This window comes from Pyrus communis, chromosome 6 (genome assembly GCF_041283825.1).
Source record: "Pyrus communis isolate YQ-2024b chromosome 6, ASM4128382v1, whole genome shotgun sequence".
Lineage (NCBI taxonomy): Eukaryota > Viridiplantae > Streptophyta > Magnoliopsida > Rosales > Rosaceae > Pyrus > Pyrus communis.
In genome coordinates, this window is record NC_142570.1 from 256,482 (window position 1) to 278,591 (window position 22,110).

The 22,110-nt window shown below is 33.4% G+C and overlaps 2 protein-coding genes and 1 pseudogene across 3 annotated transcripts; all 3 read right to left on the reverse strand.

The window, feature by feature from the left end:
* Window positions 1–18: 18 nt before the first annotated feature.
* LOC137711225 (uncharacterized protein At4g15970) lies at window positions 19–3,524 on the reverse strand. Its single transcript, XM_068450451.2, has 4 exons — window positions 3,046–3,524; window positions 1,199–1,573; window positions 637–1,118; window positions 19–278 (listed from the first exon to the last, which is right to left on the reverse strand). Exons 1-4 carry the CDS (start codon window positions 3,304–3,306, stop codon window positions 275–277), a joined length of 1,122 nt encoding a protein of 373 aa, XP_068306552.2. The 5' UTR covers window positions 3,307–3,524; the 3' UTR covers window positions 19–274.
* A 10,739-nt stretch (window positions 3,525–14,263) lies between these two features.
* On the reverse strand, window positions 14,264–15,999 carry LOC137710263 (uncharacterized protein At4g15970 pseudogene; annotated as a pseudogene).
* Window positions 16,000–18,061: 2,062 nt separating this feature from the next.
* LOC137711635 (uncharacterized protein At4g15970-like) lies at window positions 18,062–21,335 on the reverse strand. Of its 2 annotated transcripts, XM_068450888.2 has the most exons (5): window positions 20,876–21,335; window positions 19,305–19,682; window positions 18,743–19,224; window positions 18,396–18,489; window positions 18,062–18,276 (listed from the first exon to the last, which is right to left on the reverse strand). In XM_068450888.2, exons 1-4 carry the CDS (start codon window positions 21,065–21,067, stop codon window positions 18,441–18,443), a joined length of 1,101 nt encoding a protein of 366 aa, XP_068306989.1. In that variant the 5' UTR covers window positions 21,068–21,335; the 3' UTR covers window positions 18,062–18,276; window positions 18,396–18,440. The 2 variants fall into 2 exon arrangements, with proteins under 2 accessions (XP_068306989.1, XP_088551388.1); XM_088695262.1 differs by lacking the exon at window positions 18,062–18,276 and having other exon boundaries at window positions 18,393–18,489; window positions 20,876–21,190.
* Between the last annotated feature and the right edge of the window lie 775 nt (window positions 21,336–22,110).

Below are 22,110 nucleotides of genomic sequence, written 5' to 3' on the forward strand. Positions count from 1 at the left end.
ACGCTTATGCACATGATAGCAGACAATATAAGTGAGTAAATAAAATCGAATTTGTACGTACATTTAGGCATTTATCTATCCCTTCTGGTTTGTACATTTGAAATTGTTAATTCATAAATGGAGGGTATATTCTTTTCACTAATTCACTTCACATAAACATTGCAAAAAGAAAAACTGCTGCAAAATAAGTTCTGTAATAATAATCATGAGCAAGATGACATATATTTGATCCGCAGGAGCAATTTCCATCGTTGAATTTAACCCTCCTTTTCTTCTACCTGAAGTAACAACATACGTGATAAAATAGGACTATACACGTCAGATTCATGCATGCAGGGGATGGTTCTCAAATTTAAGTTTCAAAGATATTTGATCATCAACGCAACAACCTTTTTTCTTTGGTTGCAAAAGGTATATTTAAAGGGGTGTGCTATCTACACATACTTTTTTACTTCATAAACTTCCTCTTAATTTGCGGTCATCGGATCGACTAAATTAAAGAAAATCAAATGACAAAAATTAATAAGGATGTGTGAAAAGGAAAAAAGATTATGTGGATAGCACACCTGTATAAAAATTGTTGCCATAAGAAATGGGCTTAACGGAAGAAGATTCATAACCGACGGCTAAAATTACCTGCATTTTTGTGGGACGGTCCATAAAGCTTGTGATGTGCCTGTGGCGTTACGAGGCGATGACATGTAATTTTTCCAAACTTGAAGCAAAGCTTTGAGATCGTTCACTTTGTTTTCAAGACCAACACAACAATTAGCATGCATTGTGCAAACTTGTTTAAAATCCTTACTTGGCTCACAGAAGCCACCAAAGTATTTTGTATCCAAGAATCTCACTTTCAATCCAATCTTGGCAATGAAGGGATCAAATTTAATCCTATTAAGCACTTCTTGTTCATTCGTATCTGGATATGTGTATTTGGAGAGGTACCAAAATTTGTAAAACCCAATAGTTCGATCATTGGATTTTACATTGACAAATCCACAATTGGGAGGATTGTCAAAACTATAAGAATCAGCTAGGAATTGATCGGTTGCAATTTGAAAATCTGCATCTGGATAGAATTGTGGAAATGGATCTCGAAGCCACATTATATCGGTATCCTGTCCATTAATTTCACTAAATAGTTCATTCATGGAAAAGTAAGCAAAAATTGGAAGAAATGAAGGACTAAGGAAAATACCGTAAAGACAAAGTTGTAGCCTTTGTCGAGAATGGAAGACAAAATCTGGGTTCTTCTCCACATCATCTGTAGGTAATTGGGAGTCAGATAAAATACCTCGCCGGTAAAGTTAGCGCCTTGAGTGTAAAGTAAGTAACAATGAGGGTGTAATGCTAAGCAACGAGCATGTGCTTTTTGGTCCACGCAGATGACTAGCAAATGCTTGAGCAGCCATTTCGTGTTGCTTCCGATGTTAAAGCTCTCAAGAAAGAGATCAAATATTGAATTGGGCTCTGCCCATGCATCATTTAACGTAGTTATTATAACCGTTTTGTTCTTCATGCATGCATTTTTCAGAACTTTATCCAATGGATCCATATCCTCCTGTTGGTTGCCCTGCATGCACCCATAACCATTCATGCATGTTATATATATGTACAAACATACTTACATGCTAACATAATTAATTAATGAAAATATGACTTTATTCATAGAAATTTTTTTTTTTTAAAACTAAAATTCACCGTATTATATTTTCTTAACAAAAATCCAATGATTAGGATCCAACTCAACAATTTTCTTAATTAAATTTGACTTCACAGAATTTCATATTTTTTAACACCTAAAATACCCCTAATAACTTATGTCGGATTAAAAACAAAATTTAATGTCGTGGTTTCAATGCATATTAATAACACAATGATATGATATTAGGGTTTGAATTCGTTTCATTTTTATCCTTTTTTAAGTTATTAGTTATTTTGTCACTTAGTACTACGGTCTAGTGACGTTCCTCTTCACTTATAAGTGAGATGTCTTAAGTTCGATTCTCGCCAAAGGCGAATTTAAACCCCATTATTGCTAGATCATTGTGAGGTTACACCCACATCCTCCTACTTTAGTGTAGACAATATCGTTGGTTAAAAAAATTCTTAGTTGCTTTTCGAATTTGCATAAAATTAGGAATTTTTTCGTTTAATTTTTCCCTTTTCAAAATATGTGAGCATTATATAAAAACAAAATGTGCCTCTTAGTTGCCAATAAAATATAAGAATGTTATCTTCTCAAAATAAATTTACCTGTATTATATATATAAATATAGGTAAATTATTTTACCACACATATATAATAAAAATAAAATGTGCCTAAAGCATGTAATAATATGTGCAAAATAATTTACTACAACATAAAAGATGTCATTTGGTTCAATTTAATTACCAATATTTCACATGTAGGTACGGGTAAATTATTTTATGAAATTAAAGCACATACATGAAGATAAAGATGTCATTTGCTACGATAAAGGATGTCATATTTCATTTGGTTAAATGAAAAAAATATATGCAAATTATTTTTACAAATATTAAAGTACTGACTCTGAAATATATTTATATTTTTTATAAGGAAATATTTTATATATTTAATGAAAAAGAGAATATATATGTATATTGTTTCAATTGTAGCTTATAGAAATTGAAATTTTGAGCAATTATTGACTAAAACATATGTAAATCAAGTATAGTGCACCTACGAGTTGAATTTTAGATGCTTGGAAAAAAAAAAAGGAAAAAAACTTAGATCAAATTTAACATTTCATCATTATTGAAGGTATTAGTAAAATCCATTGACATAATCAGGGTGTATTGGGGCATAGGTTGTAAATAGTATATGTTATTTCTTTGTCTACATATCAATGGATTTGAATTTTGGGTTTTAATTGAATGTTTAAATAAAGATAAATTTTGTCTAGGAAACAAAAATTCCAATGGCATATCTCTAAAGAACCCCTAAATATATTGATTTGTGGGGTAGAAAGTAAAAAGGATTAATTAGGGAGAGATAAGTAATGAATTAAGAGGACTACGTACTGTACTGGCCTGCTGAAGTGGAGGGGTTGTGGTATTCGCCTGCTGAAGCGGAGGGGTTGTGGTATTCGCCTGCTGAAGCGGAGGAGTTGTGATTCTGCAGGAGGGGAGGGGTGTTGCCAAGCCATCATAACGAAATCCAGAAGGATACACAAAATTGTAGACAATAAAGCAACCGGCGACAGCTGCTGCCGCCATAAACACCAGTATCGTCCGTGCATTAATCCTCTTCCCAGTAATATCAAGATTCACAGAGTTTCTCATTATAAATCCAGATTTTCTTCTCTTGGGTAACTGGGTTGTAATACATATGGCAAACTGCGTTAGATTTAGTCCCTTAGCTGTATATGTATATAAAGTATTGTATTTAGCTTATATGTATACATCTTAGAGAGATTTTTTTCTAAAATCAAGATTCAAGAATCATGTGTCAGCTGGCTGCGAAAAGCACGAAAGCTATGGACTTGTCATTACGCACAACAGGGGCATTGGACTTTCGGGTGTATATATATATAAACTCTATTTTTTTGACATTTCAAGTTGATGGTTCGAAGTTGAACTAGTCCACTACTCCACTTTTAGTTTAGATAATATAATTTGTTAAATAAATAAATAAGCATTACGAAAGTCCCATTTTGATGGTGGCAATTTGTTTTTAAGGTTTGGTTGGCTTTTTGTCAAAATGGTAATTGAGATTGGTCTAACTCTTCATTTTGGTTCATGTGATTTAAAATTGATAAAACTGATTCTTGAGTTTGTCCACCATCAATCATTTTGGTCAAAATTTCCCTTAAATAAGAAGAAAAAAACACCCTCAATTGTCAAATTATTTTGGCCCATTGTTTATTAAATTGAGGGTATTTTTATCATTTTGGTCTTTATTTAACATAGATTTTTCACGGAATGATCAAATTGATGACAAACTCAAGGATTCCTTCTATCAATTTCAAATCTCATAAACCAAAATGACAAGTTATGTCAATCTCATTGATCATTTTGGCTAAAAAGCCAGTTTGGTTTTATTGTTTATGCTTGAGATGTATGATGAGTGTATGAGGAAATGAATTAATGAAAAATGGTGACGAAAAAGAGAGAAATAAATAAGGAAGAGTAAGGTAAGTACTAACTCAATTGTTACGCATGGGACGGTTTTGGGGTCTGACCACTGTCCTCTCATCTTCCAATCTGATTCAATAGGATCGAAAGGTAGGAAGATCTTTAGGTTTGAGGCTATTTGGGTGAAGGAGGTGGAGTGTCAAGAGTTGGTGCGGAAGTGTTGGGCTAGGCGGTAGATTAGCGATGTTTCGTCCCAGTGGGTGAAAAAGATAAATGATTGCCGTTCCAGTCTCATACGTTGGAGTGGTAACAAGTTTAAAAGGCGGGGAGTGCAAATTCGGGACCTACTTGCTCAGTTAGATGAGCTCCAAAAGGATTGGGGACCTAATATAACAAAAATAAAGGAGAAGTCTCAACTAATTGATGACTTAAAGGCTTAAGAGGAAAGTTTTTGGCACCAGAAATCAAGTGTCTTCTTCGGGGCAAATATTCCAAATGAGGTTTTGGTTGAGCTGGGTAACATTCTTGGTATTCCGCTGGTGGATAATCTGGGCACTTATTTGGGTGTTCCTGCTATATGGTGATGTTCGAAGAAACGTGGCCTTGCCCATGTGAAGGAGAGGATATTGGGGAAGCTACAAGGTCGGAAGCAAAGTACAGGCTATTCCCGCCTACCCTATGAGTATTCTTAAATTCCCCGCTATTGTTTGTCAGGAGTTAGATGCCTTGGTTGCGGGCTTTTGGTGGGGGAGTAAGGGGGAGGTACGGAAGATCCATTGGGTGTCAAATGAGGTCTTAGGCCTTCCTAAAGATTTGGGTGGATTGGGCTTCAGGAACTTTCAAGAGTTTAATGATGCTTTACTTGCCGAACAATGTTGGCGTTTGATTTATGAGCTAAATTCGCTTTGAGCGTAAGTAATCAAGGCTCGTTATTTCCCACATTGTTCCATTTTAGAGGCCAAAAAATGGGGCTAAGCTTCCTGGGCTTGGACAAGTCTTCTCACAGGTAAGGAGTTGTTTTGAAATGGTTCCCATTGGCAAATTATGATGGGCGAGGATGTGCGAGTGTGGGTGGATCGGTGGCTGCCATCGTTACCTTCGGGGTACCCTATGCCACTTGGAGAGGTTGCAGTCACTAAAAACTTACGTGTTAACTCTCTTATATGCCCAGTTTCAAGGCAGTGGGATTTAAGCTTTTTGCAGCCTTTCCTCTCTACGGTAGATCAAGAGGCGATTAGAGACACTCCAATCGATGACCTGAGTATACTGCTTATTTGGTCCCAAATGAATGTTGGAGATGTATCTGGCAGCTGGAGGTGCCTCCAAAGATCTGGCATTTCCTTTGGATCTCGATGCATAATTGCCTGTCAACTAGAGCTGCTTTCTTTAAATGACGGTCATCCCCTTCCAAATTATGTCTTATTTGTCGTTGCCAAGATGAGTCAATTGAGCATCTCTTCCTTTTTTGTCCTTGGGTGGAACCTATTTGGTTTGGAGGTGCTCTAAACTATAAAGTGGATCGTGCAGGTATTCAATCTTAGGTGATGTGGTTGCAAGCATTTTTGTTTTCTAATCTTAGGTCCGCAGCTAATAGAAAGTGGGTTCAATCCTATGTTGCATTCACTTGTTGGTTTATTTGGAAAGCCCACTGTGATTTTGTGTTTAATCAAGTACCAATTAATCTTACCACTACCAGGGTGCTTATGACTTTAACCAATGCAATGGATTTCTTATTGGATACGGTGAAGGACTCGGGGATCAGAAGGGCATTGGTGAATGCGTGGGAGGGCAGGTTTCAAGATGGTGTTATCTTATCTCTCCTTATTCAAAAATCAATGTGGATGCTAGCTGGTCTAAGTTGTCTAAGTTGGGTTTCGTTGGGGTGGTTATAAGGGTAGCAGGCGGTAGGTTTTTGGCAGCAGCAAGGTACTCTCTAAGGGTTCCTAATGCTACAGCGGCGGAAGTTGTGGCGCTGCTTCGTGGCTGTGAGTTGGGTGCTTCTGTAGGTATTGGTTCTGTTATTCTCGAGTCGGACTTTCTAGAAGTTGTTTCTTGTTTATGTCATTCTCTAGACAATGGCAGTTGGGAGGCTTATCCTATCTTGGCAAGGGTTAAACAGATGGGTGGGGCTTTCCAGAATTGTCGCTAGTTTTGGGTGCCGAGATCAGCCAATATGGCGGCACATGTTATTGCATTAGTTGGTTTTTCCGGGAATGAGTGAATTTGTTTAGGTCAATAGGCCCCATCTTCGCTGGTTCATATGTTGAATAATGATGGTTTTCTGTGTCCTCATTAATTTTGCTTTGGTAGTGTTTGGGGTGACGCTTTCACTTGGTTGAAGTGTCTTCTGGTTGTATCCCTTTGCACTACTTCTATCTTAGTATGTCTCTCTTGGTGTTTGCCTCTTGGTAGGCTTACCTGTACCTATTTGGCTTCTTAGCCTTGGAATGGTATTCCTAGTTTCCAAAAAAAATAAAAAAAAACTAGGGTTAGTCCATCTATATATATATATAGACACACACACATAATCCATGCAGACCATTCTACATATATTTAATAATTTAATGTTCACCCTTGGAACAAATTTACATATAATTCTAATTAGGATGAATTATATTTTACCCCTTCAGGTTTGTGATCAATTTCAATTTCTTACAACATCTTTAAAACATTTCAATTTCATACATTTACTTATCATTTTATTTCAATTTCATACATTTACTTATCATTTTATTTCAATTTCATACATCCGTTAGAAAATCCGTTATGTAAACCGTTAAGTGATGACATGGCAAATATAAGATCAACATTTATGTTGACGTGGTTGCCATGCCACATGACAAAAATATAACTTTTTATGCATTTAACCTATTAAAAAAAAAAAAAAAAACCATCTTCCTTCCCCAACCCCTTCCCTACAACCCAAACCCTCCATCCCACCCCACCCAAAACCCCAAAAAACCTCCCCTCCCATCCCCAAAAAAACCCACCACAATTAACTAAAGACAAGTAATAAATAAAAAAAATAAAAATAAAAAACCCCATATCTTCTTACCCAGCCACCCCTTCCCCATCACCACTGCAGAGCTTTCTCGTTTCCAGTTTTCAATACTGGAAATAATCAATAAACCAAATTAAAATTTTGAAAATGAAAGAAAAATATGTAAAAAGCAAAAGGTAGATCTGTAATTGCAAATCTTCAATTATAGTCTTCAACATACCCTTCCACCTAACATCTTGTACAATTCCCCCTTTCCCTCTGTTCCCTCCGATCTCGATGAGCTCCGCCATCAAACGGATATGCAGCTAGTTGCGCCATCGCTCACGCCAGAGCTACCAGAGAGGAGGCCGTGGAATCTAAGGACAAAGAGGGCTCCAATGGGCAACGGCGGTGGTGCTAAGGGGGTGAGAATCGAGGAGAAGAAGGCGAATTAGTCCTCATTGAAGAGTGAGCGTAACAATGGCGTGAAGGAAGAGAGGGGGAGAGAGGGCGAAGGTTGCAGAAAGGTGAGGGGGAAGGAAGGGGATCTGCATCTGGTGTGGGTTTGGGTTTTTTTAAATTTTTTTTAATAAGGTAAATTATTATAATATGTTAAATGCATAAAAAAACAAAATTTATCACGTGTCATAAATTTGGTAACCACCTCAGCTTTTAACGGGCTAATAGATGGAAAATATAACGAATGTATTATATTGAAATAAAATAGTACGTGAGGTATGAAAGTGAAATTTTTTGAAGATATTGTATAAAGTTGCAATAGACTTCAAATATGATGTAGTAAAATGTAATTTACTTTTGTAATTATTATCGAATATGTATATATAATTTTAATTTTAACCACTAAATCATTGCACGTAGCGAACTGATAGTGAGGCCAGTCGGCAGGCTAGGCTAGGAAAGGTGCGACCTCTCTCTTTCAAAATTTAGCCACTAAATCATGTATAATTAATTCCTTTTATGATGTTGGATGCTCTTTTTTCTTTAGATTGGATTGAAATCTCTAATAAGATTTTTATCGATATCCATTATATGCACCATATCCTCAATGATTGTATGTATTCTATTACCTTATCAATGAATATCGTACCGTTTTCAAAAAAATTAATGATAATATTCTTTCACAAAATTAATCAATCAAAGCCATTAAACAATTTCAAAATGAACTTGTTAAACCTAATTGGGGGAATTGATTTAATTTTTGCTTGTTGGTTGCCAAGTCAAAAGATGCCGACACAGACAGAACATGTAAACTTGTGTTGTTCTGGTGATGGGTACTAGTCTAACATGACTCACAAGAGAGATGAAGATGATGTTGGGAATTATTATCAATATTCAATCGGAGAGAAGACTTTTCAAAATTAAGAGTTTTCTTAACTTTCCGCCTAATTTTATTCAATCCGGCTGCAACCGACATTTCAACGCTATATATGTTTATTAATTTTGTCATCTCTTCTCCATGATGCATATTCAAGTATAGAATATTTAACACACCAGAAAAATTACGTATACATTCTTATTTTACTATCTCATGCTAATTTTATATTCGCATTTTTTAGGAATTATTTCATGTTAGTAGTACATGCAACTTCATCAAGGAAACCAAGTTTATATCTTATTCTCCTATTTTGGATCTTTTCGATGATGATGAGTGTATAATTATTATTATATTCTCTCAATATTATATATATATATATATATATAATATGTCAATATTGCTCCAAAATATTCTCTCAATTATATATTCAATATCTCTCAATTATGATTATAATTATAATTGTCTTACCTCGTGGCTTCTATTCCTACATTGAATTTTTTTTATTTTATTTTGGGGTTAATTTCTTGTATTGATTACGAAAGGGACCATTCATTGCGAATCACATAAATCAAGCATAATTTATTTCCCTAAATAATTATTGTTCAATTGTAAAATTCTTAGGCCAAACCCTAATGATTTATTGATCATTGACTTAATAAACTTCAACACTCGTTTCATAATCTATTTACCAAAAGAGAATGCTAAAGTTATCATATTTTTAGAACATATTTTGTAGAATACATGATGCGGCAGTCGATAGTTGGATTCCTTCTCTAATAGACCATATTTGGGGGGTTTGTGTTAATTTTTTTTTTAATTTTAATTTTGTTTTTCAAAACCGGTGATATTGGACTTGTTTGAAATGGTTAACAACGTTTTTGGTAAAAATGTTTTTGGAACCAATCTATAGTAAAATGACAAATGAATTCTAGAAAAACATTTCATTGCTTCATGCAAAAAGCACAAGTTTGTGCTTCTTGTAGGAAGCACTTTAAATGCTTTTTGTAGGAAGCACTTTAAATGCTTTTGAAACCCAAAAATATTTTTTCTAAAAATGATTCCAGTTATTTTAAAAGCAGCTACAAAAAAGCCCATTATATACTAAGGGGAGATCAGATTCAATTTTTGATTCAGATGAGAGAGTATACATTATTGTAGACAACATGGTTAAACCCAGTCTACAAATTTGTGTTAGTTACGTACAAATAATTACCAAACAAGAATAATTTTAAATTGTTCTAAACTTTTAAAACATTTCAAATAAATACCTAACATTGCAAGTGGCTATCTACTACAATAGTAGAGAAAAGTGTTACCCTTACGGCATGAGATTGAACCCCGTCGGCCCCCTAATCTAATATTTAATTTAAAAAATCTATTAGTTGACCAAAAAAAAAAAAAACAATAATAAATACCCAACATTTTGAGAATTATGCATTTGCTTAGTCACTAGCATTAAGTGTCGGTGACATCATGTGGACAAGTATAGAATTTCACTGTGTTTGTGTATCTCAATATTGTCCTTATCACTTAACATTAATAACGTCATCACTTAACACTGATAACTCAACATGTCTATTTTTCAAAATATGAGATAATATTTTTTAAGCAAAAGCACGATATTCATTAAGTTGGAATAACAACCTACAATATTAAGGATAAGATGCATAGATGGGTCTCCATAAAAATCTTGTTAGGAATTTTAATCCGGTCGGAGGAAAAAAAAAAGTATATGGCACAACCAATGTATAGTAAATTATCATCAAATATTATGATCAAAGTAAAATTAACTGGGTCTTTCTTCTACTAGGATGTCCTAGATCAAGTCCGGAGGGTCTTCAAACCATAACACTTCGCAATGTCTTCCAATTCGTGCACGAGCAAGCCGTTGCGCTGCTTGATTGGCTTCGCGTCGAATGTGGCGCATTTCAATATGCGCAATTACCGGGAGAAAGCTCCTAGTATCTCCCAAAGGTGGACAAACCATCTTCCTTCCTTTGTAGAGCAGCTATAGTTATGCTCGAATCACCTTCGAACACGACGTCTTGTCCTCCATTGACGATCTGCACCAAAATTTTCGCAGCATGCCTTGCCGCCAAGATCTCCGCATGCGGCGGGGAAACCCCAATCCAAAATTCCACCACCGCCTTCTCCCTCCACCTCCAATTGTAGTACAGCCTTTTTTTGGGATACAAATGCATGTCACATGCTGATTATAGTTATTTTCCCCAGTTAATTACACTAATACTCTCTGAGGTTTATCGAGTTTTCACAAAATCCCCTCACATTTGAGACATTACGCAAACATCCCCTCAAGTTTTAATTCTCTTTCATATAACCCTTTTAGTCAAAAAATTTCTTATAGATTTACTAATTTACCCTTTACTAATTTAATAAAGAAAATTTATAATTTTATAAAATAAAGGGTTCTTTAGAAAAAGGCCCTTGAAACTCTTATTTTCCAAGCAAAAACCCACATAATATTAAACTTCCAAATAAAATCCAAATTTCAAATAGAGTACCATGTAGACAAATATGTAACCAATTATCATCACATATTTACAACTTATGCCACAAAACTCTAGTTATGTCAATAAATATTATTACCCACCCTAATTATGATTAGCAATTAACCCCATATGAAAATTTTACCTTTCTTGTATGATAAATATTAGGAATATATATATATATATATATATATATATTTAGCTATGTTCATAAACAATTTATGGGCACATTTTTCGTTTGGAAAGAAAAATCCTTTGTACAATCAGTTATTTTGCATCAAATAATAATATTGTTTTATAAAACAACAAAAAACCAATTAATATTCTTTTATGTTGTAGGTAAATTATTTTACCTAGATTATTACATACATTAGGCATTTTTTGTTTGTTATCATATCTGCTTGTTAAAAATAATTTATCTATATTTATATTTAAAATATAAGTAAATTAATTTTGAATCAAATAGTATTTATTTTGTAGGTAAATTAAAATAGTAGTTCCATTATTTTGGGAAAGTTAAACAGTGCATAAATAATTTCGTAAAAATTAAACCAAGACAAATTATCTCCATTAAAATAAAACAGTACATATTCGACAAAAACAAAATAAATAAATAAATAAAATAGTAGATACATTATTTTCTTATAAGATTAAACAATAGGTAAATTATATTGTAGGTACATTATGTTTGTAATATAAAAAAAGAATTGAAATTCATAAACAAAAAGCAATAGATATATTAATTTTTAATCAAATTTCCTTTATTTGTTGGTGAATTATTTTCATGCATTATTATATATATTGGGCATATTTTACTACTAATATATATGTGTGGAAAAATTTACCTATATTATCATATAAAATATAGATAAATTTATTTTGAATCAAATAACATTTTTTATTCTATAATTAATTTTTTTTTTTTTTTTGAGTTGAAATGATAGCGACTTTATTAATGTCAAGAAGACGACATACAACAATGCAAGAGTTGAAATGATAGTGACTTCATTAATACATTTCTTTTTATTAATTTCTCCCTTCAAATATGCATAGAATTAAATGTCTACATCAAAACAGTAATTAGGGGTATTTTAGGTATCTAAAAAATGAAAAATGTGTAAAGGCAAACAAAATTAATGAATTTACTTATGTGGAGCCTAGTCATTGGGTTTTATTCAGATAAAAAGACTATGTCGGGTTTTATGTAAAGAAACTTGAGTTTCAGGGGCTAAAGTCATATTTTCAGTAAAATAAATTATAAGTCATTAAACACTTAAAAAAAAGACAAGTAGAAAACCATTCGACGAAAAAAAACTAAGAAAAAAATTTAATTAATTCTTTGAAAATAATAGTTTATTAAAAAATAGATGATCATAAAGCAAACAGCCATTCAACTTAACTTTGGAGACGATAAATAAAATATTTTTTTTCATTATTAGGGTTCATAAAGATGACTTTGGAATTGCCTAATCCCAATGGACCAAAAATTAGGGCAAAATTGAGCAAAAAAAAAAAAAAAAAAAAACCCGGCAAATTGAATTGTTCTTTAGACCAACTCTAATGGTGGGCTAAAAGCCAAATTACCCTCCAAAATTTCCCCCCCAAACCCACTCCAACCTAAGGGGAAAATTTGGGCTAAATGCTAAATGTTAAACCAAGGCCAAATTCCCCCCAAAATTTAGCCTAGAAATCGGGGTGAATTCCACCCAATATTTATCGGAATTTAAATTTTTTTAGATTAAAATGTTCATAAAATTAATTTACGATGGTCTACATATTTATTTATTTATTTTTTTAAATTTAATTTAACAAAAAAAAATAGCCTAAGTTCATTCTTTAATAATCCCGGGCTAAAATTTTAGGTTAGAACGGTTGGAGCAGAAAAGCTGTTTCTGGGCTAAAAGCTAAATTTTCCGGGCTAAAATATTTGACTTTTAGCCCAACCATTGGAGATGGTCTTAGGATGGCAAAAAAAACCATGGACCAGAAGTTGCGTATCGAAAATTTTAAACAGAGGAAGAAGAAAGATATGGTCTTCTTCTTTGAAAAAAATTAATTATTGCTTTAAAAATAATATTTTATTAAGAAATAGACAACAATCGAATCCATCGTCGTCCGTTGTGTCGTACTGTGGGATTGGATTTGGTTCATTAGAATTTTTTGTTCGGAAGAAATGAGAAGTTTAGAGTGATTTTAAAAGAGGTTACATGTCCATGCAAATACTGCCGGTTCAATTTGTTCGCTCTTATGAATTAAGTTGCTTCACTGATCTTGTACAATGTTTTTTTTTCACGTCGTCGATGCCGGTGTGTCAACCACATAATATTTACGATACTAATATTTTCTTAATTATTATTGCTAATCTCGATTTTGTTTGTGTAAAATTATAAATATTTTACACAATGTCGGAGATGGAGATATCCTTTTTTTGTTTTGTTCAAAAGTTGAATGGGTGGTGGTGATGGAGAAGGGAGGAGATGGGGTGGGAGGGAAAGAAGAAGATGAACACTTTTTTTATAATAAAATATTATTTTAAAGTAATAAATAAATTTCTTTTCTTAATTTGTTTTTGCCAACGTGATCTTTTTCTTGTCCTTTTTGAAGTGCTCAATGACTTATAATTTATTTTATACAATTATAAAGTTTTTCTATTAGTTTTGAGTAATTAATAAGGGTAAATTAGTAAATTTATAAGGAAAATTTTGACTGAAGGGGTTATAAGAAAGGAAATTTAAAACCTGAGGGGATGTTTGTATAATGTCTCAAACGTGATGGGGTTTTGTGAAAACTTGATAAACCTCAATGGGTGTTAGTGTTATTAACCCTTATTCTCCCTCCTCTCACTGTCGCACGAGGCCCGGCCCAAACATAATACAACCGAGGCGGCCCATCATAAATCCAACGGATCGGATCCAGGCATTCCAGCGTATATGTGGGCAAACCACAATTGTACAGGCATTATGTATTCTCGATCTCTTTTGATTTCTACATTTCAAACTGGTTGGTCTGAAGTGCTTTCTTTATATTTCATTTTCATATAAATAAAATAAAAATAAATAGCCGCAAAATAAGTTTTGTAATCAGATCCACGGTTTTCAACTTAACTTTCAAATACTAGTTCATGTTCATCATCATCATCATCTATTTCGTAAGTTACAAAAACTGAAAACTGAAAACTGAAAAACGAAATGGTTATCTAATGATCCTTTAGAAATAAACTTCATTTTAAACCGTTATAATTAAATAAAGCAATGTAACATTGTAAAAGTGTTTACGCACTGATCTTGAATACGTTATAAGATATACCATGTGATCAGATGTTGCATCCCTTCTCCGGTGATCCTAATGCTTCCAAAGGCGTTGGAAAGAAGTGCTTCAATCAATTAGAAGGTCAAAGGGGTCAATACAAACAACAGACCGTATATAAAGTTCCAAAAGAAATAGGAAGGAAATGTTAAAGGTTGACATGAGAAATGTTGGCATAAGAAATAGGGTTTAACATATGACCAGAAGCTACATTTAAAAAAAAAAGAAAAAAAAAATCCGAATGCTTAGCAAGGGGTTTATTGATTTGTTGGTTAAGAATATCACTTCTTAAACCCAAGGTATTAAGTTCGAATCCACCTTGCTTGTGTAAAGAACAAAACAAAAAAGCGAATGCTTAAAAATGAAATGAAAGAAGACTTACAAGCGATTGATAAATATATACCTGCAATTTTGTGGGATTGTCCATAAAGCATGTAATGTACCATTGGCGTTGCGAGGCGATGACATGTAATTTCTCCATACTTGCAGCAAAATTTAAGATCATTGACTTTGTTATCGAGACCAAATGCAAACTTGATTAAAATCCTTACAGGGTTGACAAAAGCCACCAAAGTCTAGTGCGTCAAAAAAACCTCATTTTCAGTCCAATCTCAGCAACAAAGGGATCAGATTTAATCCCATTTTGTACATCTTGTTCTTGTTTTCTTGGATACGTGTTTCTGGAGAAGTACCAAAACTTATAAAACAGAATAGTCCGATTATTGGATTTTACATAGGAAAATCCAGTGTTGGGTGAAATTTTTACACTATAAGAATCACCTGTGAAGTTATCACAAGAAATTTGAAGATCGGCATCTGAATAGAATTGTGAGAATGGATTTCGAAGCCACATTATATCATTATCCTGTACATTCCAATATTAAACGCATGCAACAAAATCAACAACAGTTAAAATAAATTGGCAGGCTACCTTTTTTCTTTCTTTCTTGATATTGTAAGTTTTGGGAAAGTAAGCAAAAAATTGAACAGGAATTACCGTAAGAATAAATTGTAGCAATGATCCCTCAACTAAAAATCTATTACCATTGGTCCCTCAACTAAAAATCTATTACCATTGGTCACTCAACTCATCAAAACGTGTAGTTATGGTCTTTTTTGTCAACTTCGTCAGAATTTTGTCAAAATGAGTTATTTTGGAAGGACTATTGCTACAAGTGAGTTAGAGTTGAGGAACCATTTCTCTAATTGGGTTAAAGTTAAGGGACCATTTCTCTAGTTGGATTAAAGTTGAGGGACCATTGGTAATGAATTTTTAGTTGAGGGACCATAGCTACACGTTTTTATAAGCTGAGGGGACCAATGATAATGAACTTTTAATTAAAAGACTAATGCTACAATTTACTCTTACCTTAATGACAAAGCTATAGCCTTTCTCGAGAATAAGAGATATAGACTGGACTTTTCCTCACGTTATCTGCAAGTAGTTTGACGACGTAAAAACTGCCTCGTGGGTAAAGTTGGCACCTTGAGTTTTGAGTTGATAACAATGAGGGTGCAACGCTAGGCAACGAGCATATGCTTTTTCGTCCAAGCAGATGACTACAAAATGTTTGAGCAGCCATTTCGTATTACTTCCGATCTCGAAACTCTCTAGAAATAGTTCTAAAATTGAATTGGGTTCTCCCCATGCATGCCCCATTCAACTCAGTTTTTATGATAGTTTTGTACTTCATGCATGCATTTTTCAGAACTTTATCCAAAGGATCCTTTTCCTCCAGCTGCTTGCCCTGCGTGCACCGGTAACCATGCATGCATGTGTTATGTGTACGTAGGCACTTAATTAGGTACTAAAGTAATCAATTTATTTGTGTTTGTGGAGTAAAAAGTAAAATGGGTTAATCAGTGAGAGAGAACTAATTAGTAATTAATTAAGCGGACAACCGTACTCGCCTGCTGAGAGGGAGGGGTTGTGGTTTCTGCAGGAGGGGAGGTGTGGTACCCCCGCCAAGGCATCATAACGAGATCTAGGAGGATACACAAAATTGTAGCCAATAAAGCAACCGGTAACAGCTGCGGCAGCCATAAAAACCAGTGTCGTCCATGCATTAATCCTCTTCTCAGTAACATCGAAAACCACCGAGTTTCTAATTCTTGATGCTTTTTCAATTACAAATTCACTTCTTTTATTCTATTGGATAATTGGGTTGCAATTTGGCAAATATATATATATATATATATGTATATGTATGTATGTATGTATGTATGTATGTATGTATGTATACCACGGAAATCTTTATGGGAATGGATCTCTATTTTTTTTTTTTATAAAAATGGGGATTAGTTATAAGATCTACACTACATTGAATTTTAACAATATGAACCGTCTATTTTTTAAGTTGTACCTCATAGATCATCCTTGCAAAATATTAACCAAATCGGAAATGTTTAAAACATCTAATTGGGTTCAAAGAAATTAATGAATACTTTATTATATAAGAAACAAAGAAATATTATCTTGATAATTAAATAGGCAAATGGTTTCGAATTGAATTGAATTTTTGGAAAATGATATAAGAATCGAGACTTACAAAATAGACAGTTCAGATTGTTAAAGTTCGATGTAAAGTGAGTCCCGCATCTAATCTCTATTTTTTTGAAAAAAATGGGAATCCCTTTACATAAAGGTTTAGTGTATGCCACCACATCTTGGCTTTCCCGCTTTTCACAGCTAGCTAGCTAAACTAAGCTAACTAGAGTAGTCATTAAGCACCCAATCCCATACATTTCCCATCCTCTCTTATTTATGTGGTCACGGTTAAACTACGTTAACATTTTATATTTCTATTGTTTTTCATCTTATTATATCTATAAAAAAAATCAATATAAAATATTAACATGACTTAACCGTAATCACAGAATATATGAAGGAATGGAAAGAGTATGAGACGTGAAGAGCAGACAATCCAGGTCGATTAAGAACGACTCTATCTTTTGGTTTGGTTAAAACCGACTGGAGCAACAATTTTGTTTTTAGTGGGTTGCGTCGAAACTGCGAGATTTAATTGGTAAACAATTGTGACATGGAATTTTTGGATGGGAAACTCTAATTTGTACATTTCAAGTTGCAGGTTCGAAGTCGAAGTAGACATTACGAAAGTCCCATTTTCGTAGTGTCAATTTTTTTTTAGGTTTGGGTTTCAAGGTTTGTGCTTCAGACTTGAGAAGAGTATATAAAGGAAAGAAAAAGAATGGATGAAAAATGGGGATGGAAGCGCGGGAAAGTAAAAAGCAATGATTATTGAAAACAAAATCTTGAAAGTAAAAACAATTTAATATAATTTTTTTGTATCAAATTAAGTCATCGCTTTCAAAATGATAGATTTTGTACCTTTTTATATTTTCGTAATTTTCTTGCCAAGAACTTTGGCAAATTATTTATTGCCGAGACAGACAATCGATGCATTTAATCATGCTAGAAAAATACGTACTCTTAACTTTCTTCATAAATCTTCAAAGGTCCATTGTCATGGATCCCCGAAAGTACTCCTAATATAGAGTTTTGATTGGTTGACAGAACATCGCCAACAACTGTAGGACGGTGGATTTCCACATCCCTGTGATCTCATCCATTTAAGAATAGTCATAGTTTAACTCCACCTATTTAAGAATTTCTCTCAGTATAAAGTGTGAGGAAAAAAAGTGTGAAAGTTGTACCGCATCGGTGTTACTAATCTATTTCATTTTATTAATCTGAACTATGCTTCTGCACATGCTAGTGGATAATATTTGTGAAAAAAAACTTGTACATTAGGCATCTGTCCCTTTTGATTTGTACATTTCAAGGTTGCATACTATTTGAAGTTGAAATAGACATTACGCAAAGGTAATCCATAAATTAATGGTGGCATATTTCTTTCACTAATTCACTTTAGATAACTTGGAAAAAGAAACACAGCTGCAAAATAAGTTTTGTAATAATGTAGTGAGCAAGATATAAGTTTTGTAATAGTATTCACGAGCAAGATGAAATATATTTGATCGCCAGGGAGCAATTTCCATCGTTGAATTTAAGCCTCTTTTTCTTCTACCTGAAGTATATACATGAAAAAGTAGAACTATACGCGTCAGATTCATGCATGCATGGGATGGTTTTCAAATTAAGTTTCAAAGATATTTGGTCATCAACGTAACATTTTATAAGATTTACCTGTAATTTAGAAAGCTCTACGATTGGAATAATCTTTTTATAGTTTCACTCCCTTGTCCTGTTACTATGCTTCCAACGGCGTTGGAAGGAAGTGCTTCAAGTCAATCAGATACTCAAAGGGGTCAATATACATACATACATACATACATACATACATACATATATATATATATGAAAAATAAAAAACCAACAGTCCTTATAATTAAGTTCCAAAAGAAATTAGAAATGGGACTGCAACTTCGAAAGATCAATATGAAATTTTTTATTTGGTTGCAAAAGATATAAAAACTGTTGGCATAAGAAAAGGGCTTAATAGAAGACTCATAACCGATGGATAAAAAATTTACCTGCAATTTTGTGGGACGGTCCACACAGCTTGTGATGTGCCAGTAGTGTTATGAGGCGATGACATGTATTTTTTCCAAACTTGAAGCAAAGCTTTAAGATCGTTCACTTTGTTCTCAAGACCAATACAACAATTAGCATGCATTGTGCAAACTTGGTTAAAGTCCTCACTTGGCTCACAGAATCCACCAAAGTATTTTGTATCCAAGAATCTCACTTTTAATCCAATCTTGGCAATGAAAGGATCAAATTTAATCCTATTAAGCACTTCTTGTTCATTCGTTTCTGGATATGTGTATTTGGAGAGGTACCAAAATTTGTAAAACCCAATTGTCCGATCATTGGATTTTACATTGACAAATCCACAATTGGGAGGATTTTTAAAACTAGAAGAATCACCCATGAATTTATCAGTTGCAATTTGAAAATCTGCATCTGGATAGAATTGTGGGAATGGATCTCGAAGCCACATTATATCGGTATCCTGTTCATTAATTTCACTAAATAGTTCATGCATGGAAAAGTAAGCAAAAATTGGAAGAAATTAAGGACTAAGAAAAATACCGTAAAGATAAAGTTGTAGCCTTTGTCGAGAATGGAAGACAAAATCTGGGTTCTTCTCCACATCATTTGTAAGTAATCGGGAGTTAGATAAAATACCTCGCCGGTAAAGTTGGCACCTTGAGTGTAAAGTAGGTAACAATGAGGGTGTATCGCTAAACAACGAGCATATGCTGTTTGGTCCACGCAAATTACTAGCAAATGCTTGAGCAGCCATTTGGTGTTACTTCCGATGTTAAAGCTTTCAAGAAAGAGATCAAATATTGAATTGGGTTCTGCCCATGCGTCATTTAACGTGGTTATTATAACCGTTTTGTTTTTCATGCATGCATTTTTCAGAATTTTATCCAATGGATCCATATTATCCTCCAGCTGGTTGCCCTGCATTTTTTCAAAACTATAGGTAAATTAATTTACCACACATATATAATAACAATAAAATGTGCCTAATGTATGTAATAATATATGTAATTTACCTACAACATAACATATGTCATTTAGTTCAATATTTAATTTACCTATATTTCACATAGATATAGGGAATTTATGTATCTATTTGAAAATGAGTTAGGATTCTCGCCGGATCTTGTTTGTAAGGATCCTGGTGATTCTCAAAGCACATCCATTCATCGTACATTGAACTGTCAGAAATTATTGTAAATTTTTTAATTTAAAATTGAATATAAACAGTACCTGATGAAAACTGGCCAAAACTGGCCGCACGATGTGCAATGAATAGATGTGATTAGATGATCCTCGAGATCCTCTCTCTTTGAAAATAAAGGATGTCATTTGGTTAAAAAAAAAAATATATATATATATATATATAGACAAATTACTTTTATGAAGATTTTTTTTTTGTCAAGTGGTAGATTTTGTTAGATTAGCCATTAACAGGATTTGAACTCACGTTGTTATGCAAAAATTCAACATCTTTCCACCATTATGGTGAAGGGCCACTTGCATGAAGATTAAAGTACCAATTTGAAATACATTTTTATTTTATTTTTCATAAGGAATATATATATATATATATATATATATATATATATATATATATATATATATATATATATATATATATATATATATATATAAGAACATATATATGTATAGTCTATAAAAACGAAATTTTGAACAAAGTGTTGACTAAACAATTATTAAAGCATAATGTACCTACGAGTTGAATTTTTGTTTTTTTAGTAAAATGATACATTTTACATGGATTGAGAGTTTGGCTAAACCATATAATTAACAATTTTGGTATCGAATTCATTATCTACGAGATTTAGATTTTAAACCTCTTACTTATAAGTAAAAATAAATAACATCAGATTGTGGTGTTTTAAATGCTTGAAAAAAAAAAACGAAAGAAACTAGATCAAATTTAAGATTTCATCATTGTTGTTGGGATTTCATCATTATAGGTATTAATAAAGTTTATTGACAGAACTAGGAAATAAAAATTGCAATAACATCTGTCTAATGAACCCATAAGTTGATTTGTGGAGTAGAAAGTAAAAGGGATTGATTAATGAGAGATAAGTGATGAATAAGAGGACTAGTGTACTCGCCTGCTGAAGTGGAGGGGTTGTGTTTCTGCAGGAGGGGAGGCGTGGTGCCAAGCCATCATAAAGAAATCCAGGAGGATACACAAAATTGTAGGCGATAAAGCAACCGGCGACAGCTGCTGCCGCCATAAACACCAGCGTCGTCCGTACATTAGTCATCTTCCCAGTAAGATCAAGAACCACCGAGTTTCTCATTCTCGATGCTTCTTCAAACTTATAAATTCACTTCTTCATCTCTTGGATAACTGGGTTGGTAATAGATATGCCTAACTGCGTTAGACTTGGTCCCTTACCTCTGTGTGTGTGTGTGTGTGTGTGTGTGTATATATATATAAGTGTAGTATTTAATTTATATGTATAGATATTAGAGAGATTTTTTCTAAAATCAAGAATCATGTATAAGCTTGCTGCGAATAGCAGGAAGGCTAACTCGACTAGTCATTACGCACAATAGTATTAATATAATAGCCTCTACTCTAAAATAGTATTAGTACAGCGTCAAAGTCCGAGATTGAATTCGTAGACAACTGGGGCATTGGACTTTCGGATGTATAGGAATATTATTTTTTACATTTCAAGTTGCAGGTTCCAAGTTGGAGTAGGCAATAGCATTACGCAAGTCCCAATTTCTTAGCTCAAATAGTTACCAAACGGTGGGCTCTAAATAATTTGCAATTTTCATTTTGTGTGCTTTTTGTTGTAAATATCTTCTACGTCTCTCCCATCATCCTTCATCCATTCTTCTTTATCCCTCTTATTTTCTCTCTATCAGTAATTAAAAAAAAAACAAAAAATAAAAGTTGAACTAAATGGTTATCAAACATCGTTTTTTTCCTTTTCCTTTTTGACGATGTTATATGATATGTGTACTCGTGTGGCCTTTGGTGTTCATGCATGGCCATATGGGAGGAAGGAGTTGCGTATCATTATGATTTCATTGTACAAATGGAAATCATGACCCTTGTATAAAACAAGTACTATAAACAACGGCGAGTTAGCCGTCTAGAGAAAGGTACCATTCTTTTTGTCTCGTCGAGAAGTATGATTTTCATTTTTGAATCACTCGATTTCGTTGAATATTGAAGAAGTTATGAATGTTTAAAATTTACCCAATTTCTAGCGAGTTTTCTGTAGATCAGTCATCTTTCAGGCTATTTTCCGGCAATATCTAACAACCATTGGGCTTCCAAATAGGTATAATCTTGTTCTACACTTTCCTATCTTTATTTTGATATATT

Coding starts and splice junctions, on each gene's coding strand:
- LOC137711225 (XM_068450451.2), bottom strand. CDS start 3,306: ATGAGAAACTCTGTGAATCTTGATATTACTGGGAAGAGGATTAATGCA. Junction 1,574..3,045: donor CACTTCAGCAGGCCAGTACA/GTACGTAGTCCT, acceptor GGGTGCATGCAG/GGCAACCAACAGGAGGATAT. Junction 1,119..1,198: donor GCTACAACTTTGTCTTTACG/GTATTTTCCTTA, acceptor ATTAATGGACAG/GATACCGATATAATGTGGCT.
- LOC137711635 (XM_068450888.2), bottom strand. CDS start 21,067: ATGAGAAACTCGGTGGTTCTTGATCTTACTGGGAAGATGACTAATGTA. Junction 19,683..20,875: donor CAACCCCTCCACTTCAGCAG/GCGAGTACACTA, acceptor GAAAAAATGCAG/GGCAACCAGCTGGAGGATAA. Junction 19,225..19,304: donor GCTACAACTTTATCTTTACG/GTATTTTTCTTA, acceptor ATTAATGAACAG/GATACCGATATAATGTGGCT.